At 29.9% G+C, this 23,541-nt stretch overlaps 2 protein-coding genes across 2 annotated transcripts; one reads left to right on the top strand and one right to left on the bottom strand.

The window, feature by feature from the left end:
* Nucleotides 1-4,495: 4,495 nt before the first annotated feature.
* Nucleotides 4,496-15,472, top strand: LOC124924458 (zinc finger BED domain-containing protein RICESLEEPER 2-like). Its single transcript, XM_047464495.1, has 6 exons — nt 4,496-4,521; nt 11,764-11,992; nt 12,098-12,148; nt 13,086-13,161; nt 13,406-15,349; nt 15,429-15,472. Exons 1-6 carry the CDS (start codon nt 4,496-4,498, stop codon nt 15,470-15,472), a joined length of 2,370 nt encoding a protein of 789 aa, XP_047320451.1.
* A 5,424-nt stretch (nt 15,473-20,896) lies between these two features.
* On the bottom strand, nt 20,897-21,136 carry LOC124927804 (protein RADIALIS-like 3). The gene has a single exon (XM_047468282.1). It carries the CDS (start codon nt 21,134-21,136, stop codon nt 20,897-20,899), a length of 240 nt encoding a protein of 79 aa, XP_047324238.1.
* Between the last annotated feature and the right edge of the window lie 2,405 nt (nt 21,137-23,541).

The raw sequence follows: 23,541 nt of genomic DNA, 5'->3' as shown, positions 1-23,541 counted from the left end.
ATATATATAGTTGCGGTAACGAGCAAGGACGAATCTTTGATTTAGAGTTAGGGTGGACTTAAAAATAACTTGAGTGGACTTAATAAATAACGAGAAAATTTTAGATAAAACTAGTAGATAAATGTAAATTTTATCATTTTTTTTAATGATTAAATAAAAAATTAAAAATTAGGGTGCCCCAACCCTGCATATATCGGTCACTCGTCACTGGTAATGAGTGCATATAGGTGGACTTAGTCAAGCTTATTCCAAGCTATGAGAATAAATCTGGCCAATTCAATATATATATATATATATATATATATATGGAAAAAATATTTATATGATGTTTAATTGATTAAATTGAAATTGATTAGATGTATCATGTTCTCTAGGTAGCTAGGTGAACCCCTTCCTATAAAAGTATAGCTTTAGAATATTGAGGCAGCATTTTTTTTTATTCCAAATGATATGAATATTTAGATCTGTCTTTCTTTGCTGCCACAGAAACAGATTATCAATTTTTTTTTCGAGAAAATAATTAATCCATCTAAATAAACTTCTCATTTTTGTGGTTGCTATAAGGATGTCAATGTTTCTTTGTACAAGTTTGAACCCTCGGCGTGTTATTTATATATGAAATTCCATTGGTTTTTAGCTTTAAAGTTTACACCCAAAATGACCTATTTAATTTCTTATCAATCTTGATTTTGATATTTGTCTCTAGTTTGAATATTTTATATATTTTCTAACTCTTTTAAGTGTGTTTTACCTAAAAAAAATAGGAAACAAGACTACTTACTAGAGTATGTTTATTTTTATTATTTGTATATTGCGGAAACAGGTTTTATATTTTTTTTATAAACATGTTGTTATCAAAACGGATTTATGTGGGGTTTTATTGGATTTACGTACAAAATATATTTATGTAACTCATTTTTTTTATATATATAATAACAGCCATGTCTTAGTTGTCTAAGTAGTTTGTAAGATAAATTGTATTTACACATTTTTTTTTATATATATCAAAATGGGTTCTTGAACAAGAGAACAAAAAATACAAATGTATACAAATGTTAAAAGAAATTTAAAAAAAATATATATATATATAGAATTAAAGAATGACACAAGAAGAGAGATATAATTAAGGTGATATTTGGTGTTGGCTGTGAATTGAAATTGGAGATGGTTTGAAGTGTTTATATACTATGCTTCATTTGGAGAGAAATTAAACAAGTGGATCAAGTTGGTGGGGTCGATCAAGAGAATTTGATCTTTTGATTCAAAAATCTAACCACAGAATCTATTCAAGTGACTCGTCTCCTTATCAACCACAGAATCATCGCATCCCCTAACAAACAAAATGTGAAAATCAAAATTATTAAATTTAAGTGTCGGTATATTGTCTTCAACATTTACTCTTTGCGTCGTGTATTATTATACGCCGGGAAAACTGAGTATTGTTGCATGGACTCCATAGCTAAATGATACATAGATGGGGGCAAATATGATGCCTATGCTTTTGATTTTTTTAAAAAAAAAATTGATGCAGTATAGAGTGGTATCTCTCCAAAGTCAAAGTTTGGACCGAGCTCTTTATTCCATTACTTCATATTTCATTCTCTTATATAGTGGGTCTAATTATGATCCTTCTCTCCTAAACCAAGTTGAGCTTAATTTCCTCTTAGGTTTTCTTCCTTTTTATCTGATCTATAATAAGAATAATTTTATCTCACATTATTTTCTTTGCTATATTTTTATAATAATTTATTATTGATTAGTTGTATTGGTTTCACCACAATTTACGTTAACTTTAAGTAGTGTAGAAAAAATGATATGAGATTAGCGTTTTACCCTCTCAATTTGGATTAGTTTTATCTAAATTTTATTGAGAAACTTCCTTGTTTTTTATTTATTTTTTAATTTTCTTTTTAATCGTGATAGTTAATTTTATTTTATTAATATAAACTTTATTAACTTAAAGAGTTGTCAATATTAAGTGAAAAGATGTTAAATTTATCAATAAAACGTGAAAAAAGAAAACAATAAAATTAGAGAAAAACGATTGTACATAAGCTTAGTAGTGCCAAACACATACACTACAACAAATTAAACATCCGCCGACGCTTAAAAAGACTTGTGCCAACGCTTAAAAGCGTCACTAAAGATGTCACCGACGCTTAAACTTGCGTCGCCGAAAGCAGGGTCGTTGTAGGTTCCAGCGACGCTTAAATAAGCGTTGGTAAAATTAAAATAAGCGTCGCTAAAAAAATATATTTTTTAATTAATTTTTAGCCCATTATTTTTTCGGATTATTTTTTTATTTTTTAATTCGGTTTATATTTTTTCTGCATATTTTCTTTTCTGTTTTTCAAGCAATTATATTTTCATTTTTTACAGTTATTATTTATATATTTTAATAATTATTTTCAAATTTAAACAAAAATTCTAAATACATAAAAAATACTAATACTAATGAGATACAAAATTTTTAATCAAAAATATAAAAACCATTAAAATACATCCTAAAGTTGTGTCTATTAATTGCATATACACAAACTATAGTTAAAATATTAAAAGCATTAACACTTATATTCTACTACAAATTCAACAAAATAATATAAAGATGTTAGGGCATAACAAAAAAAGTTATCCTGCAATCAAATATAACTCATCAAAATCTCCATTATTATATCTATTTACAATGAACTAATTTAATCATTAAATTGATACCAAACATATATGTTTTATCATAATAATTTATTTGAATTCACACAATTGCCTAATAAAAAATTATGCATATGGCTTCTAAAATAAGACAAAACACTTCTATTAAAGTCTTAAAGTCAAGTACTTTATTTTAGAATAGGAAAGAATAAGAAAGTTAAAAGAAAAGTTTAATTTATAATAAATATATTAATATATATTTTTGAACATGGTCACAAGACACTTCTATTCATATTAACAACTTAAAATTGATTTTAGCAAGCAAACATGGTAGAATGGGAATAGAAACATAGTGGTAAGACCCTTTTTTGTCACCATCTTCATCTCTTATACTCTATCTTTACATTATTTACTTATTGGGTATTTTTTTAATCTACTTCCTCATTATTTAATAACCTTTATTTATCCATACTATTTTTCTTATTGGTAAAATGTACTTTACATTTATATTTCTTTAATAAGAAAAGAAAACAAATATCAAAAACTATGTAGGTGAGAGATATGTACATACCTTTACCTTTGAATCAATTGTTTGTTGTATGATAAGAAAATCTGCAATGAAATAAATAAAATCAGTACTTAAACTAAATATTTAAGAGGAGCATCAATATTACATATTTGTTTTAAGAATGCTCAAATGAAAATGACTGAAATCAGAAAAACTCACATCGAATAACTCATGGAACTCTTGGCAATTATGTGTGCAAAAGATCTCGTAAGATTTATTTATAGTAACTGAATATAAAGACAATGAAACAATAGCATATAATCAAAATGTGGTTATCCTATAAATTAATAATAACAAATGATCATAAAGATCAAATAAGATGAAAACCTAATCTTATGATAAATCTTACTTTTCAAATCAGAATTATAAGGCTAGTGAGATTACCATGAAATGAACTTATGAATATAAGTGAATAGCTATGTTAATAATAAAATTTGTGTTACAGATACAAGGAACATTTAATATGAAATTATTAATCTTGATATCAGATCAGTTCATGATACCAATACAATATTGCATTCCTTTCCTATTCTCATCCCTATTGATATAGTTGCTAACATGTTAATTTATGAAACCACAAAACAAAATTTTAATTTAATACATATTATAATTTATAACGTACTTACTCAAAATCATTCTTTAAAACTTATTGAAATTCAATAGTTCAACAAAAATCAAGCTACTACAAGCTAAAATCAGGCATTAGATATGATTAATCAAAAGAATAACTCCTAATTCTTTCTATTCTAATACTTTTTTCCCTCTTCCAACCTAAATAAATATTCCTAAAATAAACTTGTATTATTAAATTGAAATTGATTGACTCAAAGTATCTAACAACATGTAAATATATATAAAACAACATGTTTATGTATAAAGAAAGTTAATCAATTTCAATTTAATCTATATTTATTGATGAATTGTTTTATTGATTGAAATTTCAATTTAATGTTCATGTTTTATCTAGTCAGGAACCACCTCATTATAAAACACAAGCATAATCAAATAACATACATATATATGTGAATTCTTGTTGAATTATTCATTTAGAAACATTTGTTGATAAATAATAAAAATTACCTGAAAATTTATTGATGCAACAAAAAGCGATTGATCTGATTTTCGGCCCATAACCCTCGAGGACACGTACCTGTCATGCCTTTTGTCCCGGTCAATAATTCTGTTTGCTGGCCAAATCTAGAAAATGTATTAAAAATATCTATCATATTAGTGTCAATGTAGCATCAATAACATAAAAGTTGATACTTACACTGACAGTAGATGGCGTGGACAAAGGATAATATCAGGTATAGGCATCATTAATTATTATTACTAGCTGAAAGAAAGTAAAGCCAAGCAAATTGTGAGTAATGGTTGAATAAGATAAATATAAAATACACATGCTGGTTTGTACTCAGAATTAGAACATAATTCAATTTGCATACCATTGTTTATCAACATCTGCAAAGGCCGTAAAACATCTCAAATACTTTTTCTATATATTATTATTAACAAACAAATCATCATTCAAAAAACATGGCTCATTTACAGCAAATGCAATAACAACTGTTTTCCTAACTTCAAGCCCATTTATGTCGGCATGGATATTGATAGAGTTAGTACAAAATATTATGTCATGAATCCAAGCAATGTCAAGAAGCAGGTGGTGCTAGAGTCACATAATACTCAACGTAACCACCTCAAAAGACAAATCAAATCAATCTCAATAATATAATGATTGAATATTACTATACAATATTGTAGATTCCATGGGACAAATAGAAGAAGATGGAAGAGGTAAAGTTCAGGGGAATGGAGTAGTTACATTTGAATATGCACTTCAAATTAAAATTCTGAAATATGATAGTCATAGCTAAAAAAACAATTCCAACAACAATACCTAAAGAGAAACTACAACGATTCCCCAACAAACAAACAAAAACACTAGAAATCAAAACATTAACAAAGAATGCAATCATCAAACATGCATTGGGGTGAGTGTATAACGGCATGTGATTTTATTAAAATCTCTAAACTATCTGAGCAAAGAAAGTTCAAACACGAAATCTCATTGATTTAAGTATTTTATCAGACATGTGGATGGAACAACAAAAAGTAACAACTAATCAAACTGATAGTCGTCCAAATTGAAATAAACATAAACCAATCACGACTTAAAAACAAAACTTTAAAGCTAGATCGAATTGCTCTGAAATAACAGTTACAATCGATCAACCAAATTTCTCAATAAACTCGCTATGATTCATTAGAGGTTTAGAGCTATTTTTTTACAACTTACCAAGAAATATAACGAAATGCGGGGTAAACCCCTTGTGCCTCCTTCAAATCGATCTACAACCAGTAGCGGAGAAGAGGACTAGTAGCATACGACTCGATCCCTAACCAGCAACAATGAAGACGACTCGATCTCAAATTGGAAGTCAACTTCGGTCTTTCCTTTTCCGCTCACTGTAGGAGTCAGCTATTTTAGAAGCTCCTTCTCTTTTTCTCGGTGTTGGATTTCGTCGCTGCTCACAATACTCATCTTCTTCGTCAAGAGCCTGCGCGAAGCATTTCAGAAGAGAGGAAGAAAATTAAATAATAGAATTAGGTTAGATTGGAATGTCTATATATTTAGTTTCATAAGAAAATCTAAAATATTAATATAATATAATATAATATAATATAATATAATGCCTAATTTATATTTAGTTTATATATATTTTTTAATTTAATTTAATTTAAATAATAAATAATTAAAAGACAGCTGGTTAGTTATGTTATAAAAAATTAATAATTAAATTTTAATATTAATAAAATTTTAAAATTAAATTGGTTTATAAAAAATTAAAATAATGAAATAAAATATTTATAAAGTTAAAAATATTAAAATTATAAGGACTCAATTATAAGTTTGTCAACAAGTATATATAAAAAAACAAAAAAAAAAATTAATAAAGGTTGTTAGTATATATTTTAAAGGTGGGCAAAACCTTTTTTTTCTTGACCTTTACCCACGCTTAATATGCGTTGGCATACAAGCGTTGTTGAAACTATATTTTGTTGTAGTGATAGATGCACTACCGTCACAGAAATTTTATCCGTGCTTGTTTGATTTTTTTCCCGTAAATTTATGATAATCATTTTTATAATTGATGCTAATTTGATTTTATTTTATCTTCTTGTGACACCGAAAATGAATGAAAAAATATCTAACTTTAAAAAGTAATATATATATATATGTGTGGTCATGATCAAATTAATAAAAATAAATTTGTGTGATGTCCAATTAAGATGATCAATGATTAGATGAATAGTGTTTTCAGAAGACTACATATATCTAGCTAGGTGAACCTCCTTAAAAGTATATATAGGTTTGGCATATTTAGGGTACACTTTCTTTTTCATTTATTCCAGATGATAAGATTTGAATATTTGGATCTCTTTCTGATCTGTAATAGAATTAGATTTGCATTCTTTTATTTTTGTTTAATAAAATAATTATATTTGTTATATAGATGGTTTTGTTGTATATATAACTATAATAGGTGAAAAAAAAGAAAATGTGTGAGAAGGTATATTATATGTAAACTTTTAGTGACATAGGTAAGTAGGATTGATGCGGCGTTTGAGGATTTTTTATTGAATTTTTTTAACAGTATTTTAGTATTTAGAAACACTTTTTAGTCTATGATTTAAGTTTTAGCGACGGTTTTATAGGTTGATTCTCGTATTAGCGACACTTATCAGTTACATGGTTTAGAAGTTAGCGACACATTTTTAACTATTAGCAATTTCGATCTCTCTCATAAATGCAACAAAACTCTGAATAGAGATAAAGGAAGTACACAATAAATCTTAGTAAAAGATATTGTAGTCTTAAGAGGAAGAATATAACTTTATCTAGTTGTTCATTTGTTGGGCGTCATATATTAAACATAAATGTAATGTTATATTAAATTATATATCTATTACATCTTATGTTGGTCACATTTAGTTATCATGTTTGTAAGTTTGACCTATATTTTATTTAAAACATATATGATTGATGTGTATGTTATTTAGCTTAATTGATAGATATTGTGAAAAATATGTACAATGTGCTAAGAAGTTGGAACTCAAGAATGAGTGCCCCAGACAATTTAGTCTTGAGAAATATGGTTAGTGGTCATGATGATAAATCTCAACACTCGAAAAAGTATATTGAGGAAAAGGCATAGAGGGATAGAAAATTACACGTGGAGAGGAAGGCATACAAAAGACATAACGATGTTAAGAATGGAAAAGAAAGGTTGACAGGCTTATAAGAAGTTGATATTGACTCTCCCAATTTACCCTAGAAAATTACACGCGGAGAAGGAGGTATAAAAAAATACATATCGATGTTAAATACGAAAGGAAAAGAAAGGTTGTTAGGCTTATAAGAAAGTTGATGTTGGACTCTCCCGATTTACCGATATTTTGAGTCTTTGAGATTTTTGTGTGTTGGTTGACACAATCTATTTGGGACCCTGTCTTTCATACGTTGTTGTTGTTCTTCCCTCTTCTGCTACAACTGGAAGAGGAATTTCCTCATCTTTAGGAACTTACCTAAAAAATTAAAACTAGAGAGAGATTAAACTAATTTCATGAACAATAATAAGGAGTTCCCAAATTTTTGGATTTAAAAGAGAAACTAAAATTGAAACAAAAATGAGTTCGATAGTAAAAATAATCCAAAAAAATTGAAAACTATCTTATTATTGTCACAAATTATTTTTTTTTGTTTGAAAAAATGACTTAACGTCATTTTATTAAAAACCCAAAATGATAAAAGCCTACATGAATCGTTTGTATCAAGTTAGACAAACCCTATACTTGATTTTTAGAAGAAACGTCAAGATGAAATGAATAAAGACGTAATTCAAACACTTATTATAAATACAAATACAAACACAAATAGAATTTTAAAGTGTATTAAAATTAATCGATTGAGTGACTTCAATATAGGGAATGCTCCATCATTGACATATCAACCAATAAATTAATTTTGTGAACATGAATAACTTGATTTTATATTTTTAACATTTAATAAGGTGAAGTGATAAATAAAAGAAATTGAGTAAAAGGTAAAATTTTAACATGCCTGAAATGAATATATATTATTTTGGTTAAAAATAATTTTAGAAGTCATTTTTTGGTATTTAAAAAAAATGAAGTATTAAAAATGGGAGAAAAGAAAATAAAATAAAAGCTGATATCAAACGAGGCATTTGGTCGGGTTCAGGTCGCGGGTCATGGGATAGGTCGTGGGTCGGCATGCAGGCGGGTGCAGTAAGCGAGTTGGTGGTTTTGGTGAGAAATCAGGCGTAGAGCCTGGCTAATCATTCGCAAGGTAATCCATCGATCGGAGGCTTCCATTTCTCGGTCGGACCAGGCCAGAGGCTTCCATCCTCGGTTGAAAAACAGCTCGTGACTAGTTTTCTCGGTGAAAAACATTTTTACTCATTACGGCGTATATTATGTGCCAGCAGAAGTCATTTTTATTGGACCAGGGTAATGATAGATAGATGGGGGTAGGGGTGAGCATAATATGGGTTTACCCAAACCCAACCCTAACCCAAACCTAAAATATTAATTTGGGTTGGTTAATATGGGTTGGGTTGAGTATGGGTTGAGTTGAGTATGAGTTGGGTTAGGGTTACCCAAATTATATAAATTTAGTTTAATTTTCTATTATTAATCCAATATAAATTAATCATCTTCCAACTTTAAGTCGAACACGTTTTTGACATGTTTATCATATTTTTCATACGTTTAACACGTTTTGTACACATCTAACACGTTTTTAATATTTTTAACACGTTTCACTTGTAACATGTTTTTCACACGTTTTTCACACGTTTAACACGATTTTCATACGTTTAGCACGTTTTTCACACGTTTAACACGATTTTCATACGTTTAACACGTTTTTCACACGTTTCACACGATTTTCATACGTTTAACACGTTTTTCACACGTTTTCACATTTTGACACATTTTCACGTTTTTGACATGTTTAACACATTTTCACGTTTTGACACGTTTAACACATTTTTGACATGTTTAACACATTTTCACACTAATAACATGTTTTTCACGTTTTTGTCACATTGAACACGTTTTTGACATGTTTAATACGTTTAACGCGTTTTGACAAGTTTAACACGTTTTTTTACGTTTTGACACGTTTAACACGTTTTTAACATATTTAACACGTTAACACGTTTTTGATAAGTTTAACACGATTTTCACGTTTTTGGCACATGTAACACGTTTTAAACATATTTAACACGTTTTTGATAAGTTTAACACGTTTTCACATTTTTGGCACGTTTAACACGTTTTTGACATTTTAACACGTTTTTTATATGTTTAACACGTTTTTCACACGTTTAACATGTTTTCAATACTTCTATCACGTTTTCACACTTAAAACATGTTTTTACACGTTAAACACGTTTTTATATTTTTGGCACGTTTAATAAGTTTTTGACATGTTTAACACGTTTTCATACTAATAACACGTTTTTCTCATTTTAACATGTTTTTGACATGTTTAATACGTTTAACGCGTTTTGACAAATTAAACACGTTTCTTTTACGTTTTTAGCACGTTTAACACGTTTTTAACATAACTGACACGTTAACACGTTTTTGATAAGTTTAACACGTTTTTCACGTTTTTGGCACGTTTAACACGTTTTTAACATTTTAACACGTTTTTGATATGTTTAACACGTTTTTACATGTTTAACACGTGTTTTACACATTTAATATGCTTTTCACGTTTTTGGCATGTTAATTGTTAAACACGTTTTTGACATATTTGTCACGTTTTTCACACATTAACACGGTTTTCACATTTTGGTACGTTTAATACGTTTTTGACATGTTTAACATGTTTTTCACATTCTTAACACGTTTAACATGTTTGTAACATGTTTAATATGTTTGTAACATGTTTAACACGTTTTTCACGTTTTTGACACGTTTAACACGTTTTTGACATTTTAACACGTTTTACACATTTAACATATTTTTGACATGTTTAACATATTTTTTTGCACGTTAACACGTTTTGTCATGTTTAACACGTTTTTGGCATTTTTGACACGTTTAATATGTTTTCACACGTTTGACATTAAACGTGTGAAAACGTATTAAACGTATCAAAAATGTGAAAAACATGTTAAATGTATCAAAACGTGGAATATGTGTCAAAACGTGTTAAACGTGCCAAAAACGTGAAAAACATGTAAAAACATGTTAAACATGTTACAAACGTGTGAAACATGTTACAAACGTGTTAAACATGTTACAAACGTGTTAAACTTGTTACAAACGTGTTAATAATGTGAAAAATGTGAAAAACATGTTAAACATGTCAAAACGTGTTAAACGTGCCAAAAACGTGAAAATGTGTCAAAATGTGTCGTAATCGTGAAAAATGTGTCAAACGTGTTAAAAACGTGTTAAACATGTCAAAACATGAAAATAGTGTCCAACGTGTCAAATGTGTTAAACGTGTTGAATGTGTGAAAAACGTATTAAGCGTGTCGAAAACGTATTAAACGTGTCGAAAATGTGAAAAACGTGTCAAAAACGTGTTAAACGTGTCAAAACGTGTTAAACGTGCCAAAAATGTGAAAAACGTGTGAAACGTGTCAATAATGTGACAAACATATTAAACGTGTAGAAAACGTGTCAAAAACGTGGAAAACGTGTCAAAACGTGCCAAAAACGTGAAAAACGTATGAAACGTGTCAAAAATGTGAAAGATATGTTAAACGTGTTAAACGTGTCAAAAATGTGTTAAATGTGTCGAAAACGTGAAAAACGTGTCAAATGTGTCAAAAATGTGTCAGACGTGTCAAAAACGTGTTAAACGTGTTAAAAACGTGTTAAACATGCCAAAAACATGAAAAATGTGTTCAACGTGTCAAAAATGTGTTAAACGTGCCAAAAACGTGTTAAACGTGTGAAAACGTATTAAAAATGTCAAAAACGTGAAAAACGTGTTAAACGAATAAAAATGTCTTAAATGAGTCAAATACATGTTAAATAAAAAAAAAATAATAATTTGGGTTATCCAACTCATACTCAACCCAACCTATACCCAACTCATATTAGTAAATAATATTGGTTGAATTATGGGTTGGGTAAATTTAATTTGGGTTGAATATGGGTTGGGTAATACGGGTTGGGTTTACCCGTTTGCTCCCCCCTAGATGGGGGAACGGCTACATCGGAGCAAATATATATAGGGGTGAGCATTGGATGGGTTAATCCAAAATCCAATCCGAACCAAATACAAATGGTTAAATTGGATTCACTATTTCGGTTTGGATTTAATTCGGATCGGATTAAATTCGGATCGAGTATATTTCGGATTGGATTCGGATTATCCAATATATCCAAAATAATTCTGATTAAAAAAATATATATATATATATTTACCTAAATAAGAGAATATTTTTATTTTTTTTCTACAGTTTTCAGTTTTCACCTCTTTCTAGTTTCTACAGATCTGGCGAACACCGGCCCCTTTCTACAGATTCAAGATTCGACTGTCGACTGGCGATTGTGGAGACATCGGAAAACTTCTACTTCCTCGCCGGCGACTTCGCTAGTTCGCTCAACAGTCAAGTTCTTCTTTTACATATCCGGTTGATTCGTCTTCCTCATCGGAAACCTTTGCTAGGTCGTTCAATAGTCAAGACTCATCCGGTAAATGCTTCTTTTCTAGTCCTACTGGTAAGTGTAAAGAAATATTATTGTTTTCTCTACCCTTCTTAGCTCCACGAATTTGGGTCTTGTTTCAATTTTGTACTGATTACATTTCCAATTTCATGTCTTTAGATCTTCTATACAGGTCCTACTCCCCAATCTATAATACAGGGGACTATCAGAGTGACCAAAAATTCACCATCACGACCTATTCCCCAACTGGAGTCGTGAGTCTTCTTCTTTCCTCTCCTTCCTTAGATCTGCTGGTAGAACTTGAAAGTTTCATTATTTATAGCCTAGAGATGTATTGAGAGACTTAAGATGTAGTTTTATGTTTTGTTTTTACAAATTATTGTTTCTCATACACCTAACACATTGGCTGCTTATTATCTTAAATATATTCAACTTAACTTGAAATTTCAAGAATCTGCTACTGGTGCTCTACAAAGCTCTACTTTGTAGATAGGGTAGAAAGGCATGTTGAATGAATCTTTTCTAGCTTTTGACCGTAACAATTAATTAGTCTTTGACCAGTACCAGTTTGTTTTTGTTTCTTTATAAGAACTCGTTTCATTCAAAACTTGGGTTAAGTAGCAAAAGTTAAGTGCTATTAGCAGTTTATAAAGTCCTGAAACTAGGAAAAAGGAGTGAGACCTTTTACTTGGGAAAGGGGACTCCCTTTTCTATGTATGATTCAACTCATTGCATTGTTTCTTGACCGAGATTTTTGTATGCATTTATGCAAGAATTTTTTTTATTTTCTTTCTGTTTTCAAAATTCATCAATAAGTAACAAACTTGGCATGCCTTAGGTTCTAAATCCTCTAGTCATAACAGAACTCAGAAGTCTCCATCCATGGCTTTGAAATTCAATTGAAGCCCACTTGTCAGACGCATTCTCTATATTTGGAGTTAGTGAAATAAGTGATCTTAACCACAAGCCCACAACCCATATACATTTATCCACGAGCCTAACTACTACTAGTCAATGATCCTATTTGAAAATTTGATATTTTAGAGGTGCAGGAACATCATTTATCCATTCATATTACTATTATTATTATTTTTATTCTCCAAATACTTTTACTGATCAACTGTTATTTTGCCTAATGTCTATACAGATATTATCGAATCGGTTGGTTGAATCTCCTCCAGGAGAAGAGGCATGGCTGATTTGTATTCCTGGTCTTGCAAAAGGTTGTTTGTCTCCATTCTTTTTCATCTAATTCAATGTTGAGATTAATTAGGTGGAAGATAACCAATTTCAAATAAGTCCTGACCAATGGAATTTGATGTTCGATTTTAGGAGTTATATGAACGGATTCGTGTGGCACAATTTGGGAGTTATCTGACTGAAGGAGGATACCAAAGCAAACAAAGTTGCGACCCTTTCCTAATTTCTGCTCGAATTTTCGTTACAAGATGTCACTAATTTCTGAAGAGTCGATGAGTGTCACAAATAATATGAGTAATGATGCTTCTGGTTCTACAAATTCAATGACGCAAAGGAAAAAAATGAAACCAAGATCTGATGTTTGGATGCATTATGAAAGATTTGTAAATGATGACGGAAATGAGATGGCTAGGTGCATGCACTGTAAGAAGGTTTACAATGCACAATCGAGAAATGGAACAACTACTCTAAAACAACATTTAAATAGTTGTCCAGAAAATCCTTTGAAAGGGAAGGGTACTCCTCCGGCATGGAAATTTGATCAAGATGGAGCACGCAAAAGTTTGGCCCGTATGATTATCATAGACGAACTTCCTTTTTCCTTTGTAGATGGTGAAGGATTTAGACAGTTCATGTCATACACTTGTCCTAAGTTTCTTATTCCATCTCGATGGACAGTGGCTAGAGATTGTTATGATTTGTACATTATTGAGAAGCTGAAACTAATGACTTATTTCAAGAACAATGATCAAAGGGTTTCAATTACCACCGACACTTGGACTTCAAATCAAAAGGTGAATTATTTGTGTATAACTGGTCATTTTATTGATATTGATTGGATGTTAAAGAAAAGAATACTATGTTTCTGTCCAATTTCAAGTCACTCCGGCGAGTCAATTGGTAAAACGGTGGAGAAATGTTTAATTGATTGGGGCATTGATAGGATATTCACCGTAACTGTCGATAATGCTAGTTCTAACGATACCGCAGTGGCATATTTGAAGAAAACTTTTACAAACTGGGGAACTAACATTTTAGAAGGAAAATTGATGCACATGCGATGTATTGCCCACATTGTCAACTTAATAGTTACTGATGGCTTAAAAGAAGTTGATGATTCTATAAGTCGAATTAGAGGTGCAGTACGATATGTGCGTCAATCTCCATCAAGACTGGCTAAATTTAAACAATTTGCCGAACTAGAAAAGGTGCAATCAAAAAGATGGCTTTGTTTAGATGTATCAACTCGCTGGAATTCGACTTATTTGATGTTGGACACTGCTCAAAAATTTGAAAGGGTGTTTGATAGGTATAAAAGAGAAGATGCTACTCTTTTTTTTGACCTTGATAATGGGGCTGGAATGCCAAATGTTGATGATTGGACATATAGTCGGGCATTTTGTTTCATGTTGAAACATTTCTATGAGCTTACTCTACGAGTATCGGGTTCTGCATATGTGACTTGCAATAGTTTTCTAAATGAGATTAGTACGGTTCATTGCATATTGCAAGATTGTGAAATGAGTGATGATTGTCATATACGCGATATGGCGAAGAGGATGAAAATGAAATATGACAAGTATTGGGGAGACATAGAAAAGATGAATAAGTTGATTTTTATCTCTGCTATAATTGATCCCCGACAAAAGATGGATTATGTCGATTTTGTTTTAAAAGAAATGTACGGTGAAGTCATTGGAGTAAGAATGAGCATACAAGTGAAACAAGCTATTTACGAATTATACAACGGATACAAAGATGCATTGAATTCATCCAATGATACAAGTGAAAGAGGACAAGTAAGTGAATTGGTATCGACGTCAACACCAATGAAAGATACTATGACGATGCGTTACAAAAGGCACAAAATGGAAACCGGGAGTGAAGAAACAAAGTCAGAGTTAGACAAGTTTTTAAATGAAGATACTGAAAAAGATGTTGATGGATTTCATGTTTTGGGATGGTGGAAAATTAATTATCATAGATTTCCTATCCTTTCACAAATGGCCCGTGATGTATTAGCTGTTCCAATTTCCACCGTTGCTTCAGAGTCTGCATTTAGTACTGGCGGAAGAGTTTTAAATGTGTATAGAAGCTCACTTACTCCAAGAATTGTTCAAAGTCTAATATGCGCTCAAGATTGGCTTCGTGCATCTCCATCTCTTGAAGACATTGCTGAAGAGATAGATAACATGGAAAAATTAGATAACGGTATTATATTATTCTATTTATAAGATTTTATAATATTTATGTTTTTACTTTATATAATTTAATTTGTTTCATTTTACAGATTTGTCAGAATTACTTATTGATTCGACGATAATGGAAATGTGATAATCGTCAAATCACAAATGAAGTCAAATAAAGTTGCAGGTATATATAAATTGAAACGTTGTCATTCTTTTTGTTAAATAGTTTTTATTTGGTTTAAACTAATTGTTTTAGAGCAACTTTTATATTGATTATGTCGCAGATCGATCGAAGAGATTGTTAATCTATTTTAATTCATTTGGTGGGATGAAATACTCTTTTGAGATATTTCTTGATGAAGTGAAACTTCTACTTCATGATGTTATTGTTGAGTTTACCTTTTAAGAGATTGTTGATAATGTTGATAAAGAGATTGTTAATCTATTTTAATTTCGGTGGGATGAAATCAACTTTTGAGATATTTCTTGATGAAGTGAAACTTCTCCTTGATGATGTTATTGTTGAATTTACTTTTTTAAGTTTGTAAATTTGATTTGGATTAAGATTTGTTTAGTTAATTGTGTATTTGTTTTTATTGTTTTTTCTTTTAATTGATTTGTTTTTATTAAGAAAGTTTTTCAATTATTATTAGATTTTTTTAATGAAAATAGAAAAATTGAGATTTTTTATTGTTAATATGATCTACAGGTATGATGTTTAGGATTTATTAAACTATGAATGATCAATTAATAAAGTTGGATGTAAAAAATATGTCAAATTCAGTAAAATTTTAATTTTTTAAGATATTTTAATTATAATATTTAATTAAATATTTAACTCTTATATTTTATTTGGTATGAATGATAAAAACTTCTTTAATTAAATTAGTAAAAAAAATTTGTCGAATATATAAAAATAAATAAATATAAACTTATATATATATATATAACATACTTAATTCACTTTTTCATTTTTTTATTATTTATAAATAAAATTAGTGAATTATAGAATAAAAATTATTATTGAATAATATTAAGTTGAAACTTAACAAAAAAATATGAATATTATTTAGTTTGGATTGTCCAAACCATATCCAATCCAATCCGTATCCAATCCGTATTAATTAGGAAAATGGATTGGATTATGGATTGGACAAATTTAATTTGGTTCTATTATGGATTGGGTAAAACGGATTGGTTTTACCCAAATGCTCAGCCCTAAATATATATGATGATGCCACTTTTCACTCACTAATATATATGTATGAGGTGAAAACAATATATTTGTTTTTCTTATAAGAATTGGTGTTGTATAAAAAGTGGTATTTCTCGAAAGTATCAATTCGAAAGCCAAAGTTTGGACCGATTCGAACAGTCATTCCATTTCCTCATATATTTTTGGTCTAATCATGGTCCTCTTCCTAACCACTTGGAGCCTTCCTCCTAAGTTTTCTTTTCTATCTCATAAACTAGTGGAGATAAGAAGTTGATCTAGGCTGGTTGAACGAAAGCCAACCAATGAGAATAAATTAACCAATTGGAGGCATATATTATTTTATCTCTTTAGAAATGATGAGAAGATATTTGTGTGATGTTCAAGTTGATCATTAGATGAATCTTCTATAATATAGTCAAAAAGGGTGATCGAGGTGAATACTAAAGGTTTGGAATATATATATGTGTGATGTTTAGAATATTGAATGTACACTTTCATAATCTAAATATCTATTAGAATATATTTGGAGGAGAGAAAATTGAATTCTAGCTAATTGCAATTTGATATGAATAGGCATTTATTTATAATTCAATTTTTATGTTTGAAAAAATTTTAAATCTTAATTTATTTTTAATTTTTATGTTTGAAAAATAATATAATAAAAATAATTTAAAAAATATATATTATTAAGATATTTGTTTGACTTAAACTATTAGGATAGCTCGAATGTTAAACAAATTTGTTTAAATTTGATTCTCGATGAAATAAATATATTTATTTGGTAGGTTAACTTTCTAAATTAAAAACAAAATATTTATTTGATAACTTTGTATGATAAAATAATAAGATATTTCGTTTGAAAAGATATAAAAATAACTGACAATAATTTACCATAACTAGCTTTGAGTAAGGTATAAATGCATTTTACCTTCTCAATTTTGTTTAGTTCTATTTAAGTTTTATTGAGAAACTTTCTTTATTTAAAAAAAAAAACTTAAAGTTGTCAGTAAAACGCCTGTATTTTGTTTAATTATTTTAAATTTTAAATTGATTAGAAAATATTACGTGAAAATATGGTAAGAATAAATAAAAAGTTAAAAATACAAAACAATAAAATGAAAGAAAACTACAATACATAAATCAAATCAGTGTCAACCCTATAGAGGCGCTATCACCACATAAAGTTGTGGCTGTGTTTGAATGTTTTTTTTTTTTTTGTAATTTATGATAATCATTTTTATAATTTAGGCTAATTTTTCAACCATCCTTAAAAGAATAATAAAATATTTCTCTCTTCTCTCTTCTCCCTCCTCAATTTTTATGATTTTTCAACTAGTAGTGACACATTATTCATTCCCCATTCCCTCTCTCAAATTCCCTCTCTCTATAATATATTTATATATATATATATATGTATGATAATGAGCCAAATAAAGAAATTTGTGTGATGTCCAATTAAGTTAATAAATGATTAGATGAATCTTGTTCTGAAAACTTGAAAGAATAGCTCTGTAATATTTATGGTACACTTTTTTTTTTCTTTTATTCCAAATGATATGATTTGAATATTTGGATTTCTTTCTAAGCTGAGGTAGAATTATATTTGCAATCTTTAGTTCTATGTTTTTGTAATTTTAAATTGTTATATAGATGGTCATGTTGTATATATATAACTTGTGTTTTAGCGACAATTTTTAGCGGTTCATTCTCGTATTAGCGACACCTTATAGTTATAGGTTTAACAAGTTAGCGACATTGGTCGAGAAAGTGAAAAACACAAATTCTGGTTGGGCAGCAAAGAAACTTACATACGCTGGAAGAATTGAGTTGGTCAAAAGCATGGTAATGAGAATCATCGGTTACTAGTCGCAACAACTCGTGCTCCCGAAGAAGGTAATGAAAGAACTTGACGCGCTAATGAGAAACTTTATTTGAGAAAGTAACGGGAGAGGTGGGAAGAAGGTTAAGTGGACCGCACTTTGCAAACCAAAGGAAGAAGGCGGCATATGACTCAAGAACTGTGTTGAATGGAATAAAGCGTTGACGTATAAGCACCTATGAGCCATCGAGAGCAAACAAGAATCATTCTATATCAAGTGGGTGCACACCCGGTTTATGAAACACGAATAAGCGAAGGTATGGGATGATCGTTAAAGAAAATCCTTAAGCTAAGAAACAATATTGCAAGACTTTTTGATATTTGCTGGGGAGACGGTAGAAATACATTGTTTTGGCATGATCCCTTGTATGACGATCAACCGCTAATCAATAAAGAGGAATTCAGAAACGTGAGGATCATACGAGACTGTCTAGATGACAAGGTTAGAGACATTAAAGACGGGCTATGGAATTCGCTCATTAGACGAATACCGGTGGGGCGGTGCATTCTTGAACATATCAGTAACATCCAATTCAAAGAAAGAACTGACGTACATCGATGGAAAGCCGAGGAAAACGAGAAGATGATTTCAAGTAAAGTGTGGAACACTATCCTAGTGAAGGAGCAGACAATATATAGGGTTAATTTGATCTGGTCGTTAAAGGTTATCCCGAGACACCGATTCATCATATGGCTTGCATTTCGGGAAAAGCTAAACACGAGAGATCGAGTCATGAAGTACATGGAAATTTCAGATTCAAGTTGTGTGTTGTGTGAAGGGAATGAAGAAACATCTAATCATCTATTCGGGAACTGTTCATTTGCCTCGAAACTTTGGAATAAATTTGTAAAAAATATAGAGATGAAGAGATTCCTGGGAGACTAGAAAGAAATCAAGGAAGTGGTTGTGAAGAAAGCGAAGGGAACAAAGTTTAAGTCAAAGACTTTCAAATGCGGATTCGCTCAACAGTTTACAACAGTTTACAACATCTGGCGGAAGAGAAACGCAAGGGCATTCTTGAGGAATCGAAGAAGTCTGGAGTAGACATGTGATGATATTGTAACTAATTGTAGCGCATACATCCAGACGTGGAAAAGAGTCTCGAAAAATGAACAGAATTAGATTCTCTACAGGAACTGTAAGGTATCATATCAATAAGTCACCAAAGACGCTATTTTTTTAGCGAGATAAACGAAATTTAAATTTGTTTGTAATTCTGATGATTCTTTGTAGTTCATTTGTTTTTATAGACCGTAACGAACTTAATTTTTATAGATTTGTCTAGGAAAATACAGAAACACATTTAAGTTTTTTTTCCGTTTTTGAAAATTTTTAATGAAACAACATGAAGTCGTTTAAAAAAAAAATTAACGGCACCATTTTAACTATTATCAATTCCAACCTTCTTTTTTCTTTAGTTTCTTATAAGTGGATTTCAGTCAAACATCTGTAAAGGCAATCACAAACCATTGCATCACTTCATTTTCAATTTAAAATTTATTTATTTTTAATACATATTCCATATTTCACTAATTATTTATTTTAAATAATAAAATATTTTAAAATTATAATTTTATTTTAAATTTTAATAAGATTAATAATTTAAATATATAAATACACATAATATATTTATAATTATTAAACTCAATGATAATTTAAAAATAAAAGATTTTTAAACAAAGAGTTTTTTTAAATTACAAATTCTAATATATATAATACATTTTATTTATGTGTCAGTAATAATTTTTATTGACACATAAGATTACGCCGGTATATGATCTATATGCGCCGATAATGTTTACTGACACATAAAATTGCGCCGATATATTGATTCTAGACAATTTTATTATTTTTAATTTTACTATTATTGTTTCAAAATTATAAATAAAAAAGACCGAACTCCATATCTAGAGTTTACAAAGTTTTCTTTTCGAAACTCTCCTTGCTCACTTATTTGTAATGGATAGGACCATTTCAACAAGCAACAAGGTGAATAAAAGGGACAACATATTGGTCTCTAAGTAAACAACTACAAAATAAATTCTCCACCATTTGGTGAAGGCACTTACTTGCTTTATCGAGGGATTAGGCGATAATCACATCATTGGGATCATGTCGATCCAATCTCCTATATTGTCGTTTGTTTTTTAATTTTAAATTTGGTGATGCTCTAGGTATTTTAAGTAGGACAGTTATTTAATGAAATAGAACTGACCTGTTTTCCATCTTGCATTGGGTGTTATTTTAAAACCTATTATTATATATATTAAACTTATAATAAAAATGTGCTGAAAGGCAGATACATAGTGTTGGAACGGGGATTAAGAAATTGAGAATGCGCATGCAGTTTCCGCATACGAATTAGATCGATAAATAGAGATTAATTAAAATAAAAAGAAAATGAATTAGTGGTGGAGTAGACATATTCATTCATGTAATATAAGATGAGAAGCGAGGATAGCTAGGCATGGAATCATGATGACTGCATGTAAGGGAAGGGAATACGGCCGGACTCAATTTGGTAGAGATCTTCTAGAAGAATCTGGAAGTGAGACTTGCACTCTTCCGCCGTCTTTCCGCCGCCCACAGCCCTAGCAATGTTGTGCCACCTGTTGGGTGTTTTGGTATCGTAATATGCCAAAGCCCTCTCGAAGAGCTTATTCTCTTGGGCCGTCCATGTTGACCTTCGTGAACTCATTGAACTCGAAGCCATGTATATATTGAAATACTCTGTAAACTCAAGAAACAAAGAGATTATTATTATAAGGATAGAGTAATTGCTTCTGTGAAGAAGTTGGACATGGAATTGGGTGTTTATATAATGGTTTAATTTGGAGAAGAGAAGGTGGATTCATCATGACCTAAGCAAGTTGATGGGTGAGAATTTCATATTCATTCATATAAAAAAATGAAAAGAAATAGTGTAAGAAGAAGAGGAAAAGAGAAATGAATTAGTGGTGGAGTAGACATATTCATTCATGTAATATAAGATGAGAAACGAGGATAGCTAGGCAGTTGATCATGGAATCATGATGACTGCATGTAAGGGAAGGGAACACGGCCGGACTCAATTTGGTAGAGATCTTCTAGAAGAATATGGAAGTGAGACTTGCACTCTTCCGCCGTCTTTCCGCCGCCCACTGCCCTAGCAATGTTGTGCCACCTGTCAGGTGTTTCGGTATCGTAATATGCCAAAGCCCTCTCGGAGAGCTTATTCTCTTGGGCCGTCCATGTTGACCTTCGTGAACTCATTGAACTCGAAGACATGTATATATTGAAATACTCTTTAAACTCAAGAAACAAAGAGATTATTATTATAAGGATAGAGTAATTGCTTCTGTGAAGAAGTTGGACATGGAATTGGGTGTTTATATAATGGTTTAATTTGGAGAAGAGAAGGTGGATTTATCAGGACCTAAGCAAGTTGATGGGTGAGAATTTCATATTCATTCATATAAAAGATGAAAAGAAATAGTGTAAGAAGAAGAGGAAAAGAGAGATGACTCGTTTCCTTGTAAGCCACAAAATCACTATATTCCCATGTACCAATAAGAAATAAGGGAATTAATGCAAAAGTTTTAGAAAAGAAAAAAAAAAGAAGTTTGAAGCATTCCTCACTATTCAGTTTTCAGGGATAAATATTATTAAGAAAATCATTAATTTATTTTGAGAAATTGATAAAAGAAATATTCAAGAATAAAATAACATGATTACATGTTGATGAAAAAATTGTTGTATTATGTCAATTCGTTATTTTCTATGCCTTGAGGAGGTGAAATCGGTGTCTCATCTTTTTTTTCATTGTATGGGAGTTGGTATCTAGAATAATATTTTGTGAAATATAATTGAGAGTCACTAAGTGATATCTGAATTCTTAAGATATAGAAGTTTGATTGAGACAACTAATACGATGTATTTTAATTTTTTTTAGTAATCATCCCAATTGTTTTTTTTATAGTTATCAAAAAATAGTCGCCTTACTTTCAAGTATTGTAGCCGCTTAATTATATGTGGAGTCTATTGGGAAGCTTAATTAATCACATTTCTGGAGGATCTACATACTCAATAATATGTTGGATGACATGTTATTTCTTCTTTTTATGTCTAATGACATTTTTATTTTATTTTTTATATAATTGTGCAGTAATGTTTAAGCAACTCTTATCATTCATTATTATCATTAATTATTTAAAAATTATTAATAATAATATGTTAACTCAACATATATATATATATAGTTGTAGTAACGAGTAAGGACGAATCCATGATTTAGAGTTAGAGTGGGTTTGAAAATAATTTGGGTGAACTTAATAACATAATGAGAAAATTTTGGATAAAACTAGTGGATAAAGGTAAATTTTATCATTTTTTTAATAATTAGATAAAAAAAAATATAAATTTGGGTACCCGAACCCTACATAAATCCGTTACTTAACGAGTGCATATAGGTGGACTTAGTCAAGCTTATTCCAAGCTATGAGAATAAACCTGGCCAATTCAATATATATATATATATATGATATAAGGAAAAAAAAATATTTATATGATGTTTAATTGATTAAATTGAAATTGATTAGATGTATCATGTTCTCTAAGTAGCTAGGTGAACCCCTTCCTATAAAAGTATAGCTTTAGAATATTGAGGCGGCACTTTTTTTTTATTCCAAATGATATGAATATTTAGATCTGTCTTTCTTTGCTGCCACAGAAACAGATTATCAATTTTTTTTGAGAAAATAATTAATCCATCTAAATAAACTTCTCATTTTTGTGGTTGCTATAAGGATGTCAATGTTTCTTTGTACAAGTTTGAACCATCGGCGGCGTGTTATTTATATATGCATTGTTATTCCTTTTGTTTTTAACTTTAAAGTTTACGCCCAAAATGACCTATTTAATTTTTTATCAATCTTGATTTTGATATTTGTCTCTAGTTTGAATATTTTATATATTTTCCAACTCTTTTAATTGTGTTTTACCTAAAAAAATGGGAAACAAGACTACTTACTAGAGTATGTTTATTTTCATTATTTGTATATTGCGGAAACAGGTTTTATATTTTTTTTTATTTCTCTTCTCTTCGATTTATTCGATTTTAACTATGTTGGTAAAAAAAAT

This window comes from Impatiens glandulifera, chromosome 2 (genome assembly GCF_907164915.1).
Source record: "Impatiens glandulifera chromosome 2, dImpGla2.1, whole genome shotgun sequence".
NCBI classification, from domain to species: domain Eukaryota; kingdom Viridiplantae; phylum Streptophyta; class Magnoliopsida; order Ericales; family Balsaminaceae; genus Impatiens; species Impatiens glandulifera.
Note: the sequence above shows the minus strand (reverse complement) of the source record. Positions and strands in the feature narration are given on the sequence as shown.